The following is a 25023-nucleotide window of genomic DNA, read 5'->3' on the forward strand; positions in this document are numbered from 1 at the left end:
GGGGGTGGGGGTGACAGAAGGGGGATGTTGAGAGGAGGGGAAAAGGGCCAGGCAAACTTTTTATTTCCAGGATTTAGGGGCTACCTGTAATGTAAACGCCTGGAAACCAACAATGTCCAGTAACAGAGGACTGATTTTAAAAAAATTAAAATACATCCATATAATGGAGTTCTATGCAATTGATGAATGGGACAACTCTGTAGGTAGGAACACAGAATAAACTGCTGAATGTACAAAATAATCTGTATAGTGTGCTATAATCTGTATCTCATATCTATGTATATTTGTATATCCATGGAGCCACCTCTAGAAAACTAAACAAGAAATTGGTAACAGAGGTTCGATCAAGGGAAGGGAAACAAGTGGCTGGGAGTGGGACTGACTTTTTCAACCTTCTGATTTTTGTATAATGTGCACATGTTACCTGTTTAACAAATAAAATATTACAATGTATTTGCACATTTCTCTGAGGATACCGAACATAATTTATAATTTAATCTTTTGATTACTAAGGGCAGTTGTCATGAATCACACTGAACAAGAAAGCTCTAGGGGCGGGCCCGGTGGCACAGCAGTTAAGTGTGCACATTCTGCTTCTTGGTGGCCCGGGGTTTACCTGTTTGGATCCCGGGTGCAGACATGGCACTGCTTGGCAAAAGCCATGCTGTGGTAGGTGTCCCACATATAAAGTAGAGGAAGATGGGCATGGATGCTAGCTCAGGGCCAGTCTTCCTCAGCAAAAAGAGGAGGATTGGCAGTAGTTAGCTCAGGGCTAATCTTCCTCAAAAAAAAAAAAAAAAGCTCTGAGTCTATTGGGACCACAGGGCTGTTTTCACCCACACTGAATGACCCCAAGCTGCTAGGATTTGAGTGTTGTCATTTTTAGTTCTTCTGTCTGCTCCCAGCTGCTTCTGACTACCCTCAACATTCCTTCCCCTAGCTGACTCAAACTTCTTTTAAATTGGTGCTTTTAGCTGTGGTGGGCTAAGAAATCAGACACGCGGTCCTAATACTGAACTATATAAAACAGAAGGAAACTGCCTCTCTGACAACTCGAGGAATCCTCTCATAACTGGTGAGTTTTAGAGGTTAGACTTTATAACAGCTACTCAAGATATTTATACATTCTCAGTTCCATAATTGAACAAAGAACAGGCAAAGCATTATTGAAGTCACTGCGAGAGGTTCTACTATTTAATTAATGTTATATTGCTAAGCACATGGCTGGAACTCTTTTCTCAGAATTGTTTTCACTCATTCATTCAAAAATATTTTTGAGCATCTAATATGCACCAGGGAACGTTCTAGGTGCTGGGAATACGACAGTGAACAATACAGACAATGGCCAAACACCCCTAGAATTTACATTCTCACTGGGGAGAGAGGCAACGGGCAAAGATAAAGCAGTACGTACTATAAAGAGAAAGTGGATAATGTGATAGAACGATTAGGATGGGGGAGCAGCATTAGACAGCGTGGCTTAATAGCCAGCATCTGGTCAGAAAAGGAGAAGCAGTAGGATTTAACACACACACACATCTTTAACGTATAAAATAAGGGATTTCTTGTAGGGATTATAGGAGGCTGTTCCTTTTGTGTCTGGCACGTGGGAAGGGAAGACGGATGTGATGTGGGGGAAGCAAGGACACACTGGAGGCTGCCAGGATGAGCAGAACCCATGGAGCTGAGTGGAACTCGTGAGGATGGACTGGAACCCATGCCAGTCTCTCACTGCCTTCAAGCCTCCATCCTCAATGATGGGACTTTCCTGCAGAACCTGGCACCCATCATCCTGGAATAATACAGACACACCTGGCCCAGGAGTCAGAGAAGCTAAAGGAGGTGATCCAGCAGGAGCTGGCGTTCCTGTGGGCCTGGCCGTTGGCCCACAGACCAAGAACATGAGTCAGCAGATAAGCAACAACGTGGGTGAGCAGCAACAGTGCATGCCTTGCGTGGACCTTTCAATTATAAAAAGAATCTGGATCTGGCTACTTTACTTCTGCCTTATAAGTCTCGCACCAAACGTCTTTTGTGACACACACTATCGTGGAACTGTGCAGGGAGAATTCTAGGAAGAATCTCCAGCTTAGCTAAATCGGCACCGTATAAATCCACCACAGATGGTCAGAGGTCTCTGAAAGACATTTGAGCTGAGAACGTGAAGGATGAGGAGGATTCAGCCACGCAAACATGCCAAGATTTGCAAGAGAATATTCCAGACAGAAGAAACAGCTAATGCAAAGGCTCTGAGGCAGTGACATAAATGAAGCATTTTTTGATGATGAGGCTGGGGTATGGTGAGAGGGAAAGTGGCACGAAATGAGATCAAAGACAGAGGCAGGGATCAGATTGTGTGGGGCCCTGTAGAATGTGGAAATGAGCATAGATCACTTTTTTCCTAAGTGCAGTGGGAAGCAACTAAAGAGCTTTTAACAGGGCAGTAGCAGTTTGATCTGATTTACATTTTTAACCTCTATTTTAAAATAATTTCAAACTTAAAATAAGGCATAGAGGTAGCACAAAGAACTCCATCATCCAGTTGATTTCCCTTTACTTTGTGGAGAAAGGGCCTTGGGCAGGGCCACTTCCATCCTGGTATTCTATGTAAACGACGCCCCTAGAGCACAATGTTCACAATGCCCCTGGACTTGTGCAGAGAAGGCTGCCCAGCTATGGGAAGCAGCAGTATTACTTAGAGAACCAGTGTAAGAGTTCAGGCTAGCAGGCTTCCACCCTAGTCTTCAGATCTCAAAAGAAAATCAATCTCATTATTTTAGTTTCAATTCACGAATTCATGTTGGAAAGAAAAACAGTATTATCTCTTCAGATCTGGTCTCAAATTGATTATCACATCGCTTCTCAAAAACAAACAAAAAACCTCAAAGATTTGACACCACGAAAGCTATTTAAAGAGACCGTTTCACAAATAATTTCAGATTTCCAGAGAACATACACAGCCTCCTAAGGGAAGCGTGTTGAAGGGGCCAACGTTCACCTTGATGGACAAGTTCTAGTCTCATTATGTTAGCGTTGTCTTTAGACCAACTCAGACTTGGCTTACCTTCCTTGAGATCATGAAAACTGTTCCTAAAGCCAGCTCTTCTGCCTGGCTTCTCTCTCCCTGCTAACGATAAGGTCTGACTGAAAGCAAGGTTCAAATACTGAAGTGTGCTGAGGTACACACTTACAGACACGCACACTCATTTCCGGTTCAGCACAATTCCAGGATTAATGTTAAAATCAACAGCCAGAATTAACTATGGATAGCCGTTCATTCTCACTAAAAACAGACATTCCTAATAGGTACTCATTGTTACCGAACCACGTTCATTTTTGCCTGCCGCCCAGAAAGCCAAACACCGAGACGGCGAGATTGCAGCAGAGTTTACTCACAAGGCAGCCATGTGAGGAAGTGAGAGCATGAGCCTCAAATTTGCTTCCCTGAAACAGGGACTCAGGGATATTTATGGGATAGGGGGGCAAAGTGGTCTGAAATGTGGAGAGAGGTGATTGGAGGTGAGGCGGTGCGGTAATTGATGATCTGCGCAAGCGTAGTCAGACTTCATGCCTCTTCATAGGACCCATGTTCACAAAATGGCAGCATTAGCATGATCTGAGGGTGGAGGTTTTAGCCTCTTGATGTCAAAAGGTCGCCTACCAGACATCTCCACAGGCCCAGTTGATAAACTGGTGGTCTCAACTGGCCTGAAGTGGACAAGGAGTTCTAATTCCTGAAAAATAGCTCAAACACCCATTACCGTCGTGACGCAGGCTCCAGGGAGATGTTCTCTATAGGAGCCTAGTGGGAGTCAGAGAGCATATTGCCTAGGCAACACAGTTAACAAGAGACAGGTTAAGCAGCTAAAGGCTATAATCAGTAATCGCAAAAAGGAAAAAGCTTTAGTTCTTAGCTACTTAATCATGGCTAACTCCTTGCCTGCTTCATCATTAAGTCATGAGGGGAGAGGAAACAAATGAAAGAGAAGTCAGGGGACTTGAGGGGAATCAGAGTCTCTCTCGCCCTCAGTTAAGGGGGCCTGGTCTGTGCGACAGGGCTAGGGGGTGGGTGTGAAGGGCCTGATGCACAGGAGGCACTCAGGTAGGCAGGAGCTAACATTAGCCATGGCGATGGAAATAAACATCTTCTATACTTTCGTAAGTGAAGAAGTAAAACGCTTCTGGAGGGGGAAAAGAAAAAAGCTCTGGACAGACCATTCATCTTTTTAAAGAAAAAAAGTAACAACAGATTTTTAAAAAAGCATTATCTAACAGAGAAAGAAAAGTAGAAAAGTTTTGATCTTTAATTAGAGTTCGCAGTATACACTTATCTTTCTGTAGTCTGTGGTGACAAATCTCCAGGTAAACATTCAGAAAGAGAAAAAGAGGGATGCTGTGTCATGACTTAGGAAGTATAAACTTGAGCTCTGATTACTAAACTTTATTAACAACTGTTTTACACGTTAACAACTGTTTTCCTTCATTTAACAATGGCTCTTGAATAACAAAATAAATTATCAGCAAATTCAACCATAAATTAAAAAAAAAAGTAAAAACAAAACCTGGTAAAGTCTCAAAAATGCAAGCACAGTAATATTTGTCATATATGTTAATTACAGTTTCTATGTTCTTTGTTTAAGGTAACACAAAGATGATTCCTTTCCCATTGTCGCAAGTTCACAACATTTATGAAAAGGCTTTTTTCACTTTTTTCTTTCATCTTAACTGCACCTCAGTTGCACCACAGACAATAACTGGGGTTATTATTGAGATGTGGTAAAAAGAAAGGTCATGACCACTCGGCAGATCATGTAAACCTAAAATATCCCTCAGACTTTCGAGTTGCAACCTGTGGCTCTCATTTCTTAAATAATTTACAAAGAACTGTGAGAGATGACGTAATGAGCAGGCTGAACTCTGTCACTCTGTCATTCTGCTAGCCACAAACACATACATTTTGCCTTTAAAATGAAGCAGAATACTATTCATTTCCAATGAGACTAGGTGTAAGGGAAGAAACAAAGAGGAAGCCATAGATATTTTTAAGTTGTGGTACATTATTTTAACTATTTAATTAAAAAGTTTAATTGCCAGATCAGTGTACCATTTCTTGCATAAACATGTAATACCTTTGAAAGCAGATAAAAAAAATATTTTTTAAATAAGCCAGAGGTAAAAATGAAAAGGTCTAAACAACTTGACAAACAGGAACAAAATAATTACTAATCAGAGACTATTAATTGGAATACTCATTTTATACAGCAGGTACTGACAACCATTTAGCAATTCTTTAAATAGGCACTTCATATTTTTTACCTAGCATACTCAATACTGGGGCATCACATACACAAAAAATATGGCTTTATTACAAAGGATTCAAGATGGCAACTACTTAGAATCCAGTGCCAACACGGATTATAACAAATCCAGTGAGTATTTTGTTTTTCAATTATTCATAGAAAATTTAATCCTGATTAAGTATCCTTGGGCAGGAATTCATGGGTAGTTGATGACTGAAACCAATATTTATGTGAAATGCTTCTGTTAATTTAATCTGTGTATACGGCTTAATTATGATTGGGGATTCAGTGTAAGAGAAATGAATTATATCAGGATTAAAATTTTAGTACCATATCACATAGTACTTTTTCCTTCTTTCTTTTTAAACATGTAAACCTGCTTTCCCTTCACCTAAGTGCTCAGGATTTTAAAACCCTTTGTCCTTACAGCCCACGTAATGTGTCTAAGTTGTATTTGTCATAGAATATCTGTCAAAAACCCTCTGCTAATCAAGCTAAGACCTGAACTAGAGCCAAAGGTGATAGAAGAAAGTGGAGAATAACCCCACCCACAAATAAACACAGGCTTATTCATTTAACCACGAGTATATTTTATATTCATTTTCTGAAATAATCTCATTTGCAATTCTTTTACACTCCAATATAAAATGCATTTCCTTAAAGCATAAAAGGAAGCAGTTTTTAATCAGTGTACTACACTGATTTCATAACTGGACTTAGTTTAGATATGTATAAGCAGTAATCATTTAACTGATTACTTTTTATAAGACTATCAAACCTGAGTTACCATTGATATAAGATGAGGCATTCTAACTGATGAATCACTTACCAAAATATCATATAATTCTTTTTAATCTTTATTTCCATATGGAAATTGCATAAAACACCTTATAACAACACTCTTTCTTGAAAGTTTATTAAGTTTATTTCAAAACATTTCATTTATAACCTTTTTCAGTTTTGATACTGCTTAAATGCAGTTGTATAAATAACATGCTCTGCTTTCTCTGTTCAATTTTTCATACAAAAAGTATGAAAAAAAAAAGTCACTGTATTTGGATCCTTATTGCACTCTGTTCAATAGATTCACTTTTCCTTTAGAGAAAATCAAGTATCAGAAGTGAGGCCGACTTTTGTGTCCAGATGATATGGTCAGTGGTAGTGTTACAGAGGAAAGCGAAGAAACTTCCCAGTATAGACTGTGGGATAGAAAGAGTCTGTAGAGAATAACCATGGAAATAGACTGGCAAAGGATGACACCTATTGTAATAACCTGAAAAGAAAAGAAAGGGAATGCTTTTATTACATGCAGAAACAGAGAAATTATATTCAATTTATCATGAACTTACATACTTTATATAAACATATATCTGTATATATAACTACTCTATCCTCCACATTTACCATGGCTGCATTTTATCAAAGAAATTTTCAATAGGACTAATGTTCAGAACTGTAATTGTTCAAAGGCAAAATTCCTTTAAGCGTCAGTTTACAGATGCCACAATAAGACATAAAAGAATAATTTGCTAAACCACTCTTTCCTCAGGGTGCACGCACTACAGAAAGTAATAAGAAAAATCAGGTTCCTGGCCAATCTAGTAACAGGAATAAACCATGCCCCTACCTGAATCTTGAAGAGAATTCTAAAGGCCCCTTCAAAAATTCTCGTCGCTTCTCTATTTTTGTAGACTAGCTTCCTATCTATGTACCCTCTATAAATACCTCAGGCCCAACATTCATTGGCGTGTTCAAGCACATACTGCACTGCTTGGAAAGGGATCCTGGCAGAACTTCCCTTTGAAATGATGGAGCTGTTCACCAAAGAAGGTAGGTATCAATGCACACAGAATGTGGCAGACTCGAGCGTGGCTCCAGTCTGTAGCCTGTTGGAGCAACTAGACCAATTTTTACAAATCTATCTTAATTTTTACAATTATGTAGCAAAACATTTTAATAATTTTTTCTTAACAAAAAGATGTGTTACAAATTCTCTATTTATAAAACAGTATTATGGAATTGGCTAAAATAAGAATAACAAAAGCTATTTTCCATCATTTTGCTTAAAAACTAAATTTAAAATTTTTCTTTTGTATTTTAAACTTCTAATTTATATAATTACTGTTTCAATATTTTGTTTCAAAGTTTTATTTTAAAGAACTCAAGAAACCTCTGAATGAATAAACAGGTCTTTCCTTCTTTAATAATTACCCAATACAGACTACAAAAAGCTATTTTAATCATGTATATTACTTACCTTATCTCTTTGGTATTCACTAAAAATGACAGAAATGCATACAAGAACTGGATGGCATAAAAACCACAAGATACAGCCCTGAAATGAATGAAAATAAGTCAAGTAAGTGCAGCTATATCTTTACTTTCACAATATACCACATAAAAAACATTTCTAGTATATTTAGGAGGTCTTGATTGATCTCAATTGGCTTTTAGAGTAGAACTTGCAACAAAATGCAGAAATACATTTGCTGTGGCTGTGACATTAACATTTTGTTTCTAATTAAATGGGTATATTCTGGAGTATTTAAAATCTTAAATCTTTATGTACACACATTTTGATACAGTACAAATACATTAATATAAGTAACAAATAAATAATTGAGAAAAGGTACAAATGTATATTTCTGAAAAAATTAAAAATGTACATTCACGTTTACACGTAGATACACAAAGAAATTCTGTAAGAATACACAAAAACTGATTAATAGTGGTTACCTGTTTGAGGGTTAGCACAGAAGAGAGTGGAAGTCGGAGAGTAAGAATGGGAAACTTTTTTAACACTATACTTTTCAAATATCTCTTTTATATTTTTCCTGGAACCATGGTAACATATTCTCTTTTCCAAAATTAAATTTGAAATAAAATAAGTTAATAAATAGTAGCTGTTGAGATGCTTAGTATATTGAAGACACAGGCAAAAAAAAAAGATGTAGAAAAATGTGTTTAGCATGCACTATTCGTATAAAAATGGAGGGAAATATGTAGGCATATATATTAAAAATTATCTGGAAGGAGAAATTAGGAATTAGTAGCAGCAATTACGAGTAGGTGATAACTGAGTAGACGGGAGAGAGGTAAGAAACAAGTTTTGCTATTCTTTAAATGTTTTTGGATGTTTGAACCTATTCAAAAGTTCAATTAAAACACATAAAATAATTTTTTTTAAGTTCAAGAAAAAAGTTTGGTACTGTTTTAAACATAAAAGAAAAAATTTAGTTTCTAAACACCTTCAATATATACTAACTTTTCAAACAATAAGCACTACTGTCCCTGGGAAAAGTTCAAGAGCAAAACGGTATTTTCTTGCCTGTTTGGGACTCAGAAGCCTGAGGGGTTCCCAGGGCTGCAGCTCCGACAAGCTGCACAGCAGGAGTAAAGGAGGCATTGGGCCCTGCTTCCACAGTGGCCGTGGACTGCTCGGACAGCCAGGGATGAGGGGGCGCTGACTGAACAGCTTATCAGAACACTGTGTTGAGTTGTCAAGATGAAGGGGTATGAACTCTCAATCTGACGGAAAAACAGAACCTTCTAGGGAGGGAGGCTCCCGATTTTTCCCTTTATTAAATGGGTATGGTACAGAAAAACTCAAATTTGTTTTTAGATCTCACTAGCATAAGAAGGACATAGAGGGCGGAACAAAGTGAACATGATCTCATATGGATGTGGGGAAATGCTGGAGCATAAGATGTACTCAGCCTCCCGATCCATCTGCTTATGCTGAAGGATAGCTCCTCACAGTGCGTTAAAGAACATTGCATAATTCTGAGAGGAAAATTCCAAAGTCAATTAATAACTGTTTTGAGAAATGCACACCATATTCTAATTCAAAAAAATTCTTAAATTCTGATACTACAGAAAAAAACGTAACATCCCTATTGATAAAGAAATTATGAGCCAGGCAAAATTGACCTGCCAAAGATTATATGGAAACAACTATTCCACGGGTTCTGTAAAATGGGGATAATATCTACGTCTCACAGGTTGCAAAGATTAAACTAACTGAAGCACATAAAGGGCTTACGGTAGTACCTGGAGCATAATAAAATTTAATAAATGTTAGTACGTGGTGGCTTATTAACTCCTAAAGAAGCAGAACTAAGCTGATCAGAAGAAGCCGTTTTCTAACCCATCCGTACTTTGGCAAACGTGATGTAGAACTCCCTTTTCAGAGTACTTCGTTCCGCCGTGACGATCTGGTAGAGTCCGCAGCCTAATGACAATGCCAGGCAGATTCTTAAAATGATCAGGAGGACCCCGGCTAAGTTGTGGTGCGAATGGTAGCTGTGAGGACTGGCATCTTCAAACTGTTCCCAAAGTAGCAAAATACTCTGCAAAAAACATATTACGTTTAGAGAAAAAAAAACCCATACCTACTTACAACAAAGTACTTTTTTCAACTCTTACACATCCCCTTAAACAGTATATGGACATTCCTAAGAGGTTCGAGGATTGATCAGACTCTAAAGGCTGTCAAGTAACAGGACACAGGCAGTCTTCCCCTTGCTGACACCCTAAGCTAGAGAAAAGGGGTTCTTATCAAATGAGACCACAGGCAAAAGACAAAAAATGCCACTGCTACCACGATTCAAGTAAGACAGCTTGAAGGATGAAAATCAGTTGAAATGGTTAAGAGAATAAAAATAAACTTTCTTCCAAATCATCTTTCTTACTTCAACCCCTTATTAGGAATCAAACTGTTCTGCATGCAAGCCCATGTCTCAGGATAACTTTGAAATATCTCATTATCTTTTGTAATCCAGAAAGTAAGTCAAAATTGTTGATTTCAGACCACCCTTGTTCCATAGTAACCTCCCTGGGTGAAGGAGAGGATATTTTTTTTTTTTTTTAAAGAATGCATTTTTTTTTTTTCTTTAAAGATTTTATTTTTTCCTTTTTCTCCCCAAAGCCCCCCGGTACATAGTTGTGTATTCTTCGTTGTGGGTTCCTCTAGTTGTGGCATGTGGGACGCTGCCTCAGCGTGGTCTGACGAGCAGTGCCACGTCCGCGCCCAGGATTCGAACCGACGAAATACTGGGCCGCCTGCAGCGGAGCGCGCGAACGTAACCACTCGGCCACGGGGCCAGCCCCAGGAGAGGATATTTTTAATATTTACTATCAGCCCCCAGGGCATGGTTATCTCTCTTTGCTTGTTTGCTGATCTCTTCTCCCATGTTGTTACTGCAACAGTAGAAAGCTCAGCAAGTTCCACATTGAGCTGTGCTGTTTATTGCTATTCAGTAGAAGTCAGTGTCCACGTCCCCTCCACCTTTACCAAACACCAATCCCCTAAATTACTGCAATGTTTTTACCATCACATGTCAGTAGCCCTCTGCTTTTCCTTCATCTGCCAACTCAGCCCTCAGAATTGAGTCTTCAGTGGTTTCCAAAGAATTTAGAACAAAACTCAATTATTAAATCCAATTCTCAGGCTCTATGGGGTTTACCAGAAATCTCTTCCATTTCTCATCCTCAAATCTTCTACCCTAATTTTACTCCTACTATCATTCTTGATAGGTGAACTCCTTGTCATCCTGTACACATGAATTTCCTTCTTACGTTGACTATATATACATTTTTTTAAAGGTATGCTTTTTGGTGAGGAAGATTGGCCCTGAGCTAACATCTGTTGCAAATTTTCCTCTTTTTTTTTGTTTTTTTCTCCCCACAGCCCCAGTACATAGTTGTATATCCTAGTTGTAAGTCATTCTAGTTCTTCTGTGTAGGATGCTGCCACAGCATGGCTTGATGAGCAGTGTGTAGGTCTGTGCCCAAGATCCGAACCAGCAAACCCCGGGCCGCTGAAGCAGAGCACACAAACTTAACCACTCAGCCACACGGCCAGCCCCCTTAGGCTGAATATTTGCTCCCTATTACTGAAAGTGTTATTCCTCCACTCCACCAAATTACATTTGATTTCCTAACCTACATGTCTAAACTTAACTTCTACAACATACAAGTACTATTACAGAACTACCATATCCTGGTATCTATGTGAGGTGATGGATGTGTTAACTAGCTTGATTGTGGTAATCATTTCACCATGTACACATATATCAAAACATCAAGTTGTACACCTTAAACATACACAATTTCTATTTGTCAATTATATCTGAATAAAGCCAAAAAAAAGAGAACTGCCATTTCTCGTGATTCATATTTTTACAGATTCGAATTCTCATATTTTCACATACTTATGCTAATGTGACCTGTGGAATATCTATGTGTATTTAGTAGTCTCTGGGTGCCTGTTTCATTCACCTTGTTTGGGCTGTTGTTGATAACCAGAGCCACGACTAATGTATTCTTTATAAATGCTCACATAAACTTTAGAGTAGTGCCATAATCTCAATTCTCAATTTGTATTTGTCTATGAAAACGAATTAAAATTACAATGAAAATTCAATTTTTAAAAAAGCCATTAATTGAAAAATGAGAATCCAACCTGATATTAACACTACTCTCCATAAGTCCTGAATCAAAAATACTAAGCTGGAAGAATCTTGCCCTTATTTTAATCACTTGTAATTCAGTTCTCATTAGCCCTCCCTTCCTGGCATTATCTCCTTTCTAAATAGCCCACCTGTGATATGGTCTCTTTCTCAGATCAATCATCTATATTCAGTACACCCACTTCACTCACCGCCTACTGCATGAAATAAACACGAGGGCTACAGAGATGAAGAAAGCATAGGCCATGGCCTTCACTGATGGATTTTCCAACTTATTTAATGCATTAAGACTTATATTATAATGTCCTTTACAGAGCTCAGGTAAATATTTCACTTTCATCTATAGCTAATGATGGTCACAAACTCAGTATAAATTTTTATGTTTATACCTTTCTTCTTAGTTTTTATAAATCCATTGCAACAGGCATATGGAGATCCTAGAATAACATGAGTATTATTGCTATCGAGGAAAACAAAAAGAAAAGGCATAGAAGACCTTTCAAAAAGGCAAAATTTGTTTTTGTATTTGTTTTCAAAAGCTAGATCCCATTCTTTTTTATTCTATATTTTGCTTTTTCATTAATCTCAGGTATTCACCAGAATTCTTTCATGTATATAGTCGCAGAACTGGACCTAAAGATTCTTGCCAATGGGTAAATCTCAAATTCATTGATTCACTCATTTAACGTTGAGTACTTACTATGTGTTAGAAAATATGAAAGAAAGCTATTAAGTAGGAAATGAGAATCTAACCTAATATTAAACATAGCTTTAAAAAGGTCAAATTCAGGTAAATAATTAAATTTTGCAATCTACATATACCACCACTCAGAAGATTAAGAGGTTATTTGATCTACCACTCTTTAAACTCATACTTTAAAATGACACAAACTCCTCATGGATCCCAGGTTTCCATTTTGAAAGGAGGTATATTCAAGTCTGCATTTCTGAATATTGCACAGCAGAAGTATTGAGTATCAACCCTCACCTGTGTGATGACAATGAACACAGCAATGCCAGTGGATGCAGGAGTAGAATCCCACTGGAGTGGTCTGCTTTGAGACTTCTTCATTCTGACTATTGTCCAACCCATGCATAGACTCAGAAGCAGGTATAACATTTGAATTTGGGAAGCGATGTCAAAAACTAATGGGAAATGAAAACGAAAGTCAGCCAAATTTTCATAATACAAATATGGTCCTTTTTGGGTGAAGAATATAATTTTTTAACCACAAAAAGATAAGCACTTTCAAAGAGAAGCTGATGAAATTTAATAAGAGATATTCATGTATAAGTCTAAAGAATTAAAATTTTGCCATTAAATTCATAAACATTTAAGAAAATAGTTAAAATGACAATACTCCTATAAATATATAAACGTACATATATATGCTCCCATATCATATATTTATTAAGGTCAACTTTAAACCTCTTTGCATTTCCCACTTTTCTTAACTTTTCTAACTACATAATCCTGTTCTCTATAACTCACTGCTTATTAAAATAAATGAATTTTAAATATAATTTCTGCCATGTAGAGAATACTAGTGCCTTTATTTCTGGGTCATTGATTTTTTTTTTGATGGCTGAACTATACAATGTAAATTTATTTTCTAAAACTATTAATAAGAAATAGCATGACAATAAAAACGCATAGCTGCTGTAGCATCCAATTATGTTGCCTTTAGTGTCAGGGTCCCGAGGACAAATGAAATGCTCCATACATTAGTGTGATGTGCCACCAGGTGGCCATCGCTTACACTGCAGGAGAAGCCCGCTACTTTCACAAGGATGCAACAAAACCACCTTCATGCAGTTCAGTAACAGAAAAATACAACCACCTATAAATACTTCAAGTTCCATGCATATTTATCTTAGAAGCTAGTGTTTATTGATTTTTAAAAAAAAGATTATCACTTTCTCATCAGTGTATTTTCATGTAGATTTTGGAATAAATATATGATCGCAATTTAACACAGTAAAGTTTTCTTCAAATTGCCATCCATAACTTTGATGTCTACAATTTTTACTTCTTTTATACAAAGATATTCTTGGAGAAACAGATAAAACTAGCTATGGTATAATCTTTATATTTAAAAGTTACAAGCCAAAAATCTATTAATAATATACCTTTTCAGATATATTTTGACATATTTTTCCTCTGACTCCCATAAAAATTGAAACTGGATACTTTACATTTATGCTTATATATTTGTAATAGCGAACTCTCATAATAAACTGTCACTATGTTGGAATGATCTAAAATGTCATGGACTTTCAGATCAAGCACAATTTTCTTTCATCATAGATTTTAAATGACTGTGACACCAATTATTTTTATTAAACATTTCACAAACACATATTCAATTACTTAAAGAAGTTAGCCAAGGGAATATTCCCACATAAGTTGCTAATTAGCAAAAACAAATACTGGGAGGAAAAAGATCCCTTATTTTCTAGCTTATTTCTTTATAAACTAAGTAAAGCATATACTGATAGACTACCATAACTAACTGTGAGGATAGGTAGAACACTGCTTATCTGTTGCTGAAAAATAACTAATTGTAGATAAAATACACAGAACACACAAAAATCCCATTCTGTGGGATTTGATTAAAAATCCTGAAATTTTAATCATTTAACCAAACCCGTTGTCAGAACTACCAAAATTAGCAACATTTATTTACTGTAGTTTTTAAAAAAAGACTTTTGCTTGCAAAGCTCCAGTGAAGATGCCAGACAGCCTAAAACACCGTTTTGTATATAGCAGACAGCCACATAAATGCAAAATTCCTTGACTGTAGTGGAGCTCGCCACCGATGGGCTTCTGTGTGCTTTGCCTCTTTGAACCTCAATTTCCTCCTCTAAAATGCATATGCTAAATTATTTCTAAGGTTCTGTCCAGCTTTAGAATTATATGGTTCTGTTAAATATCCTGAGTCACCTATGAGAAAAGACTGGGAGAAATCAGGGCTCCAGATAATGTTCAAAAAGGAGAAAGCAACTCTTGTTCATGCCTGAGAGGTGACTAGTACATGTCCTCTTCACTAGGAAAATGAAAGGTTCTAGAAGTTTAGAATCTTAAAATAGGCAGCAAGATCAGGATAAGTGGGTCCTAAGATGATTACAGAAATTACCATAAGCTATCCTAATAAAGAATGATGAGACTGGAAGAGAAATACAGAAATGTAAGGAAAAGAAAATTCTGGAATTGTTTCATATTCAGAAGCTGCTTTTTTAGAGCAAATCTTAACTATTTTCCAGAATTGAGAATAGCATATGACCTGATTTTCTTTAAAAAGTCACAATTATGGGAACTTTTAAATACTTTTTCCCATCATGCTTAATTGAAAAATTATTATAAGAATTCCTCTTATAAATAAAAGAACAAAGCTGTGAGGTCAGCTCAATTATTGGTGTACTCTACGGCTCTGGGTCAGAAATAGAGAAAAAGAGTCAAAAAAGGGATAAAAACAGGGAAAAAAACTCTTCAGCTTTGGGGTCAGAAAACTTGGGTCTGAGTATTGGCTCTACCACTCAATAGCTGACTGACATTTGGAAATGTGCTTCATGTCACTGAGTCCACATTCTTTACCTGCAAAATAAGGGTAAGCATACCTACTAAATTTTTATTGAGGATAAAATAAGAAAACACATATAAATATGCTCTAAAAACAATGAAGAGCATGTTACCCATTATTAAGAAGAAACTAAACAGAACATACTAGGAACCAAATCTATAACCCTGTTTGTAGGCAAGACGAATTCTAATGAAGCTTGAATAGAAAAAATGTATTATGACAAAAAATAATTTACAAAAAAGGAAAACAAACAAGAAGGAGATAGCAAGTTTATGTTAAAAAATTGCTCAGAAAGATACTCACATTCGGCCAAACTTCCCATAAAAGGTACCCCTATTCCATCTTTGGAGTAACTGAGGAATTGAAGAGGAGAGTATTAGTATAAATTATAACTGTGAAAAAACTTGTTCATAATCAAAGCAAGCATAATTTTGGGGGACTAATGAGGATTAATTAGACGTAATGATGAACACAGTTTTAGTGGTTTTGAGTTACCTGGAGAAATGAATGTAATTAGCTAAAGCTGAACCAGCTTGTAACAGCAATGCAGTTGTCAGAACTTTTAAAATCATGTGCATGGGTCCTCCTTTCTTAATAGCCTGCCACAATGATTGAGCATAAATGCAAGCAATCACAAAGTACACTAGGACTAGGAGGAAAAAGAACTCATGTAACCCTGTGAAAAGAAGAAAGGAGTTTGCTTCAGTAAAACAAAGCCAGTCATAGTGTTGGGTTGCTTTCAAATCTTCCTGTCAATGTATTTCTAGAACTTGTTTTTTAATTGGAGTCATAACATTCACTTTTGTAAGAGGAAAAAAGGGAAATGATTAAAATGTAAACAATTTTCTACTTTGGGATAAAGTTTTAAGTATCAGAAGGCAGATTAAACTAAACCAGTTAAAGTCAATCTATAAAAAAGCACAGCAGTCAGGGAATAAGCCCAAAGACTAACAATAAGATCACAGTTTTGTTTCAAAGTACTGCATTAAAACAATGATTTCAGCATTCAGTTAGACATCAATTTTTACTACTTTTTACCCCTAAAGTAGATTTCCCTTTTAAGAAGTTTAGGCACAGGTTTAGCCAGTCAACAACAGTTTAATACAGTCTGACAATGGTCCTCGGGGTGATCCCCTAGCCGCCAGCAGCAGCAGCAGCAGAACTGTTAGAAATCCACATTCTTGGGCCTCATCCCAGATCTGCGGAATCAGAAACTGTGGGAGTGGGCCCAGCCATCTGTGTTTCAACAAGGCCGTCAGCTGATTCTGATGCAGCGAGAGCGTGAGAACCACAGCTCTGGAATGTACCATTACCTTAAATCCCCATTTGGACAAAGCTTCAAAACCCCTGTGATGACCAGAGTCCCCCTCTGAAATAAACCGTCTGCAGCTCTTGTCACAGAGGAAATCCTATGGAGACCACCTGACTCCCCCCCCCAGTCGACTGGAACTGCAACTCCTGACCAAATGGCTACCAATCCAAACACCTGCCCGGCCAACAGCAGAATTTAGCTCTCAGATAAGTCAGGCCAATCGTATTCTCTCAGGAAATGAAACCATAAAATGTGGAAAGAATTAGGCAACAGAAACTGAAGGTGAAAGGAGCTGATATCGGGACAGGCCAAAGAAGTCAAGTCAGGCCACGATAAAATTAAAATTGTGAGTAAGAAGAAACTTTGAATGAGCGAAGGGAGCTGGTTGGGAAAGACAAGAACAAACTAAATGTGCAGATTTTATATTAAAAATGGTGCTAGTCATTAATGAGCCTCTAGTTCCTACTAGCAGCTTTTCAGTACAGTCTTCATGCATCCTCAAGACAAACACCCTTTTTCTGCATTACCTAAGTACCTCGAGTGTGTCTTCATTTTTCAGAAATTTCAGAAAATTTTTTTTCGAGGAAGATTAGTCCTAAGCTAACATCTGCTGCCAATCCTCCTCTTTTTTGCTGAGGAAGACTGGCCCTGAGCTAACATCTGTGCCCATCCTCCTCTACTTTATATATGGGATGCCTGCCACAGCATGGCTTGACAAGCGGTGCCATGTCCGCACCCAGGATCCAAACCGGCAAATCCCAGGCTGCCGAAGCGGAATGTGCAAACCTAACCGCTATGCCACTGGGCCGGCCCCCAAAAAACTTTTATAATAAACCAGAGGGCTAGTTTTGAGTTTAATGGCTTAGATTTACCTGGTTACATCTAAAGCTAGTCCCTAATATTAGGGCTTTTATATTCTATCTAAACACTGGAATATAGTGACAGTGGCTATGAACAGAGCTGTCTCTGAGTCTTTGGATCAACAGTCTAAGCTGCAATCACTTACATTTTGATTGTCAACACTGAACCTGCTCCAGTTTCCCACTCGGGGTAAACGCCAATCAACAGCAGAGAAGGGAATATTGCCATTATATGGAAAATCTTTCTGGAAAAGCAATCCAGAAGATACAAATAGTGGGAAAAACAGTCAATAAACAGTTCAATATCAGACATGTTTTTGGCACGGTTAGGAGAAAAAAAAAGAGAGCGAGGTAAGAAGTATTTCAGCCACTGGGTGTCTCTCCTGCTCTACGTATGTTAATGTCGCTGGTCCAGTTCTCGAGTCCAGGTGAAAAAGCACGCTTAGACTTCATGAAGAGAAGACCAAATAATAGAAGAGGCATATTTTTTTTTTCAAACTTCTTACGTAGAAAAATATTCCAGCTTTAGAAATAAAGGGACAAGCAGCCTGGGATTGTTATAGTAATGGAACAAGACAGAAAATAAGCTAAACGTTACAACTGGGGGTCAGTAAAATTCTTTACACTGTCCTGTGTTTTGAATCTTAGTTTTCATCTTTTTTTTAGTATAAAGAATTCAACATGGCATTCTATTTAAACTTCTATTTATTTATAACACTTCACAGAATATCCATTACAAGATAAAGTTTCAGACTCCATTAGGTTACAAATCTACCATGGAAAGAAAATCCTCAGACTATTTACCGAGTAATCAGAATAATATAGGAGGAAGAGACGTTTGAAAATAAGACATATGTCATCAGCAAAAAAAATGTTTTCAGATTATTCAAAATTAAATATCTTCCAGAAAAGTATAACATTATAACCAACAAATTGTTTCATTCAGATGATATATTAAATAACTTGAACTATGACATTTGTCCGGCATTTTGTTCACCGAATTTTGCATAAATTATTCTTACCTTGATCCCTGTCAACAAGACACTTTAAAGATAAAACCCTGATTCTGCACTCAGTGTTCTTTCACATAAATCACCTCTGGAAAAAAGTGTTTTTTCTCTTCAGCTATCAACTTTATTTTTGTTCTGCGACCACCCTTCACAAGAAAGCAATTTATGTTTGCTCATTTTGAAATTAAAATCTAATTTTAAAACAGATAGATACTAGGTATTAAATTCTACCTATACACAAAAGAAGAAAAATACTTTTTTTTTTTGAGGAAGATACAGCCCTGAGCTAACATCTGCTGCCAATCCTCCTCTTTTTGCTGAGGAAGACTGGCCCTTAGCTAACAGCTGTGCCCATCTTCCTAGTCTACTTCCTATGTGGGACGCCCGCCACAGCGTGGCTTGATGAGCGGTGCTAGGTCTGTGCCAGGGATCCGAACCAGCGAACCCCCGGCTGAAGCCAAGGACACAAACTTAAGTGCTTGCCACCGGGCCAGCCCCAGAAAGATGCTCTAAATGAGCATGCAAAGGTGGCCAACACTTAGGTCATAAGGAAATCTGCAGATTTTAAGGCAGACTTAATGGGAAGAAGCATTGGCAAAATTCAGCAGGAAGAAAACTTACAGAACAGCTTCAAAAAATTTAGCTCCAGCTAAATGATGGAAGAGGGAGATGGGAGAAAAGAGGGTAAGGAAAGGGGAGAGTCACTGCGTCATGGGGCAGCACCTCAAACACTCTTGCCTACCCACTATGTTTGCTATCCAAGAGCCCCAATGTCTACCTCACCCTCAAGTGTCTCAAGATCTTTCCTGATTAGTCTAAATCAATCAGAGAAACTGCAAGACCCTTGGCAATGAGAAGTAAGCTTAATCCTTTACTTTGACATGTTGGTCTACTCTTATCTTCCTTCTGACATCTTCACTTACATTCCTCTTATGATGTTGTATAACAAGGGCATGTGACTCAGTTCTGGCCAGTGAAATGTGATGAGGGAGCCTCTGAGAAAGGTTTTCTTACTCTTAAAAAAAGATACTGAATTTTGCCATTACAGTCATTAGTTGCTTAACAATGGGGATATGTTCTGAGAAATGCACCGTTAGGCAATTTTGTTGTTGTGTGAACATCATAGTGTGTACTTACACAAACCTAGATGGTACAGCTTACTACACACCTAGGCTGTATGGTACTAATCTTATGGGACCATCATCATATATGTGGCCCACTGATGATTGAAACATCATTACGCAGCGCATAACTGTACATAGAGGTGACGCCCAGAACTGCTGCAGTTGTCTTTGAACGTGAGGGAGTTAGCCTAAGGACAAAGCTGACAGTCAGAGAAGAGAACAGCAGAGAGATGCTGAATAAACCACTCTGAAAACGCCTCAGAAATTCTTGTTATATAAGATAATACATTTCCTTATTGTCTACACCACTTGTATTCGAGTTTTCTGATACTTTAAGCCAAAAGCATTCCAACATGTTACCAGAGCTAAATGGAAGATCCAACCCATTATTTTTTGGGACGACAGAGCTAAAAAGGAACAAGAGAAAAGAAAGAACATATCTGGAATCTTAAAAACAGTGAGACGGCAGATGTGACAGAACCTGTGATATTATTCCAATGAAAACCAGTCTACTTTAATGATAATGCTTTAACTCTCAGAATTCTGGGTACTTGTTTTGGTCTCTAACAAGAGCACAGATACAGTTAATGAGGATTTTAATTTTTTTAAGAAGCAGATTTATTTATTCTACCTTAAAGCATGACATTCCTATGTAGTATTTTGTCAAATGGCATCAAACTTGCCTTAGTTTTTTTTAAATCTAGATCAAGTCTGTAAAATATAGGATTAACCAAAGTCTGGTAGATATAAAATCCCTAATTGGTTTGAAAGAATACGAATTATAAAATTTAACCAGAATAACACATAACATTAATTGCAGCTATTTGCACCAGGTTATTCTAATCCAAACCTTTCAGATATATGGTTTAACAGTCAATTTTCAGTAGAAAGCACAGCAAACCAATTTTTCCTACTCGGGGCAGAAAATCAGACAAATGAGCAAAAGTTTCTAAAAGGAACTAATTGGGGATTATTCCTGGAAACAAATTCCACACCTGAAGCTACAGAGCAGGTAGAATCCCTCTTAAGGCTCCCCTTTAAAACCAACACATCACCAAAACAACGTGGAACACGGACTTTTAGATCGGCGGTTCCACACATTAAAAATCACCTTCAGGGCTTTGACCAACTACAAGTGCCCAGCTTCCACTCCAAAACCAAAGACAGATGAGTCTCTGGTATGGACATCTATTTTTTTAAAGCTCTCCAGACGCATTCACAGTGATGGGCTGAGACCCCCAATCTAGACTTCAATGTAGAATTAACCACATTTTATGGCAATGTAGAATTAATCATATTTTATGGCTTTTAGGCATCAATAAACTGATCTGATCCTAAAGAACTAAGCCGGCCACATAATAAATTTGAATACTTCTGAGTACTTCAGGACACTTTTTAATAATCAATCTCCATAGATTGGCCTTGCACAAAATCCCATGCTTAATGAAAATACATACTATAGTGAGGTTCTGTCCCTCATTTAAATATTATTGGTGACATGACCAATGTAACTTTCCCCATTCTGGTACAAAAAAGACAGATTTTTAATCATAAGTATAAGCGTATTATCAAAATCTGTCACAGGAGAAGGTAGGTCAGGAGTCAGGAATAAGAACTGAATTAGAATGGGTAGCGTGAACCCTGAAGAAAAAGCTAGCCATAATTTAGGATATTGAAGAAAATACTCGAATACATATGGGCAGATTAGGATGTCAAATTAGGAAAGAGGAAAGAGACCAGAAATGGGATGCCTAAATAAGGGGGCAAGAAAAAGCACATCAGGATCCTATAGAGTCTCATGGATCCACACAATAATTAAAGTATTCTATTGAGCCAAAGGCCAACTGCCTGGAAGGCAGGAGGGGGAAGGGTTATTGGTTCTGGACTCCACTGGAAGCAGCAAACTTTGCATGTACAGTGATTGCAGCAGAGCATGACTTCCCGCTGAGCCTTGACCAGCCCTAAAAATGTGTCACATGAAATAATGAAGCCTTATTGTTAAAACGGACCTTAAAAGCAATTTAGTCCAACCATCCATCCGTTATCAGTAGACACGGGTTTCATCAATGTCTTTCCAAACTACAGAAAATAAATATCAACATCTTTTATAAAGATAAAGGAAACGGTAGGACTGAATTAACTTCCAAGAATGATCTACACTGATCCAAAGTACCATTAAGTGAAATTTAACCTTTAAATTCATCTGTATTCAAAAACAACCTGAGTAGCTAACCCTTATGTCATTACATTGACACAAGAAATTTTAGAATTAACTATTTGAAAATGTTTAGTACCCCACTTTGTCACTATGTACATATATTTTCAGACAAAAGAATATCAAAAAAAAAGTTTATCTCTTCATACATTAAGTTACTTGTGATCTATTGTCCATTAACACATGCTCCTTGAATGGCTTTCCTAGTTGTGGCAATTTACTAAACAATGGGCAATTGAACTAAACAATGGGTTTAGTCTAATGTGACCTCACTCAATTCCTGCCCTACTTCCACCCACCCACCTTGATGATCAATGAGATGTAATGGGATTGAATTTTCCTCTAAGCAGTCTGACCCTTCCAAATGGGTAATGAACTCAAGAAGCCCTTTTCTTTGACAGACAGCCTACAGATCTTAGTTCTGATTCTGACATGTTAACTTACAAATGTTAGGATACTTTATAAGCATGTCTATCATGATTCACAAGAAGTCATTCATTTCTGTTTGGGCTGGGAGTCTTAGTTCAGTAGTATAGTACACAGTCAACCTAAAATTTTGATGAAATATTTTACGGGAATAAATCTGACTTTTGGAAAGCATTATAAACTTTGATCACTGCTAAAACGGTGTTGCAAGCTCCAATGAAGGCAATGCCTAAATCTGCTCAAACACCTAGAGAAAGGATAGTCATACAAAGTAGTGCAGTTCCTAATCTTAATCATTAAGTTTCCAATTTACATTGCTTAATTTATCAACATTTTTCTGTTTATAAAAATAATGCTAGGTTATCATAAAAACAAAAAGATTTAGAATGTATAGAAGAAAATAAAACTATCCATAATTCTACCACCCAACATACAGAAACAATCTGTTAATATTTTTGTACTTCTTTCTGTTTATTCTCTGCATTTTTTAAGATACTTGCAATCACACAATAAAAAATTTAGTATCCTTCTTTTTTAACTCAATAGCATAGCCTTCCCTACTGTTGAATACGTAAGTTGTTTTTAATTTTTAATATTCTAAAAATACAACATGAAGATATTTGTGCAAAAACCTTTTCGGTATTTAGGACATATATTTAAATATATATTCTTACCAGATTCTCCAGCACTAAAATGATCAAATGGATTCCCTTCGGCATCCGGATTTAGTAACATCATTTCAAATAGGATATCTTCCACCTGAGAATTCTCATTGTCATCTTGGCACGTATACTTGTCTGCATAAAACACGTGCCACGTTTGTGGATACGGAATCTGGGACAACGTCAGATTATGTTCAGTCTGATTCATGGTCACTTTAAAGAGAAAGAAAATAGCACTTTCAAAGCAAAACTCTCAAATGTATTCATGGTTTTAGTCATAATTAATTTGAAGTTGGAGTTCTCTTATTTAGTTCTTATTGCTGTGGAAATGCACACCCTGGTGTAGTACTGGAATAAGGTGTGTAAATCATAAAGCAGACGAAAATAACCCATCTCAACCAAAGGAGTCACTATAAAAGTACTATGAACCACCACAAATGAGTAGAATGGTTTCACAGAAACTCTGAACTTTAGTTTTAAATATTTCCTACGTTTTCAAGTAGGCCGGTGATATTAAAATTTTTATCTTGGGAAAATATACACAACACAGAAGTTTGCCATTTTAACAATTTTTCAGTGTACAGTTCTGTAGCATTAAGTACATTCACAATGCTATGCAACCATCACAGTGCTATTTTTGAAAATTACTTAAAATGGAACATTCAACTTAAGAAATTACGATATCTAAAAACTCTGACTGACAAATACCTTCAAAAGATTCCCCAAAATCTATAAGAGTTATCATGCTGGGTCAGGTCTGCACGGCGGGGGGTGGGGCGGATTCAGGAATGTTGGTATCTTACAGATCTGTGCTTGAATCCTGGCTCCAGGACTTACCTTCTATGTGACCTTAGGCCAGTTACAAAAGCAATGACACTCACTTTATTCATCTGTAAAATGAAGATAATACTTAGAGCAAAGAGCTGACGCAAGGACTACGTTATATGAGTCACTTAGTATGGTATCTGTCATATAGTAGTTACTGAATAAAGGTTAATTCTCCTTTTCCTTTCTTTAAAACACAGTGGTTATACTCATAAGTGGTTCTCAAGCCAGCATAATCCTGTTCCCCTCCAGGGCATCTGAAAACTTGTAGGGTCAGTTTTGTTCTCACAATAGTTGAGCAGATACTTGGAGGGGACTGTGCTAAGCCTCATGCAATACAAGGTGAAGTCTTACACAATAAAGAACTGCTCCACCCAAAACGCCAATAGCACCCCTTTGAGAAACACTAAATGATGTCTAAGATCCCTTCCAGATCTAAAAGTATGATTCTGCCCTAAGAGGCACTCACTAACACCATCACACAGTTGTAAGACAGCACTGTCTCAAATGCTGTGTATAATAAAGAGTAGAAGAGTCGGACAAGCAAGTCTTGGCCCTACTACTTACTAACCTTGTGACTCAGCAAATAAATTACTTAACCTCTCTAAATTTGTTTCTTCAGTAGTAAAATTAAGACACCTGCCCTATCTAGCTCAGAGTTCTTGTGAGGAGCAAATGAAACAGTATATGAAAATCCTATGTAGAGTCTGATTCTAATAGAGTATTTCTAAAACATAAGATTACGATGGGCACAATTCCCAACTCTAGATTGCCCCCCACAGCATGCCAATTAGTCTTGATCTTTTTCTCAACTGAAGAAAAAAAACTTTTTAATAAATAAAAGACATTTCTTGAGGTCTGTGGAAATTTGCATATGGGAAGAGATTTTAAGGACATTATGAAATTATTTGTTTTCTTAGCTGTAATAATGGTATTGTGGTTATGGAGAAGAGTGGCCTTACTCTTAAAAGAAGTATGCTGAAATATGTTCATGACATCCACAGCTTATTTTCATACGGCTCAGTTAAAAAAAAAGTCACACACACACAAAAATAAAGTAAATGTAACAAAATATTAACAATTACTGAGTCTAAGCCAAGGATGTACAGATGTTGGTTGTACTATACTTTCAACTTTTCTGTATGACTGAAAACTTTCCTAGTAAAAAATTGGGAAAATGTTATGTATAGGTTGTCTTTATAGATGAGATACAGATGCATCTGGTGAGGATTCAAATT

The 25023-nt window shown here is 37.2% G+C and overlaps 1 protein-coding gene across 6 annotated transcripts in view; it reads right to left on the reverse strand.

The window, feature by feature from the left end:
• Nucleotides 1-4386: 4386 nt before the first annotated feature.
• Nucleotides 4387-25023, reverse strand: part of GPR180 (G protein-coupled receptor 180) — a 28382-nt gene continuing 7745 nt past the window's right edge. The window contains exons 3-10 of one of the 6 annotated variants that reach the window (XM_046664884.1): nucleotides 22973-23173; nucleotides 15847-16027; nucleotides 15655-15704; nucleotides 12759-12916; nucleotides 9458-9649; nucleotides 7558-7635; nucleotides 7064-7198; nucleotides 4391-6573 (exon numbers count right to left, since the gene is read on the reverse strand). In XM_046664884.1, coding sequence (XP_046520840.1) covers nucleotides 6415-6573; nucleotides 7064-7198; nucleotides 7558-7635; nucleotides 9458-9649; nucleotides 12759-12916; nucleotides 15655-15704; nucleotides 15847-16027; nucleotides 22973-23173 — 1154 coding nt within the window. In that variant the 3' untranslated portion in view covers nucleotides 4391-6414. Of the gene's footprint in view, nucleotides 6574-7025; nucleotides 7199-7557; nucleotides 7636-9457; nucleotides 9650-12758; nucleotides 12917-15654; nucleotides 15705-15846; nucleotides 16028-22972; nucleotides 23174-25023 lie in introns of all 6 variants that reach the window. The other 5 variants (XM_046664885.1, XM_046664886.1, XM_046664889.1 and 2 more) reach the window with 5 other exon arrangements.

This window comes from Equus quagga, chromosome 6 (genome assembly GCF_021613505.1).
Source record: "Equus quagga isolate Etosha38 chromosome 6, UCLA_HA_Equagga_1.0, whole genome shotgun sequence".
NCBI classification, from domain to species: Eukaryota; Metazoa; Chordata; class Mammalia; order Perissodactyla; family Equidae; genus Equus; species Equus quagga.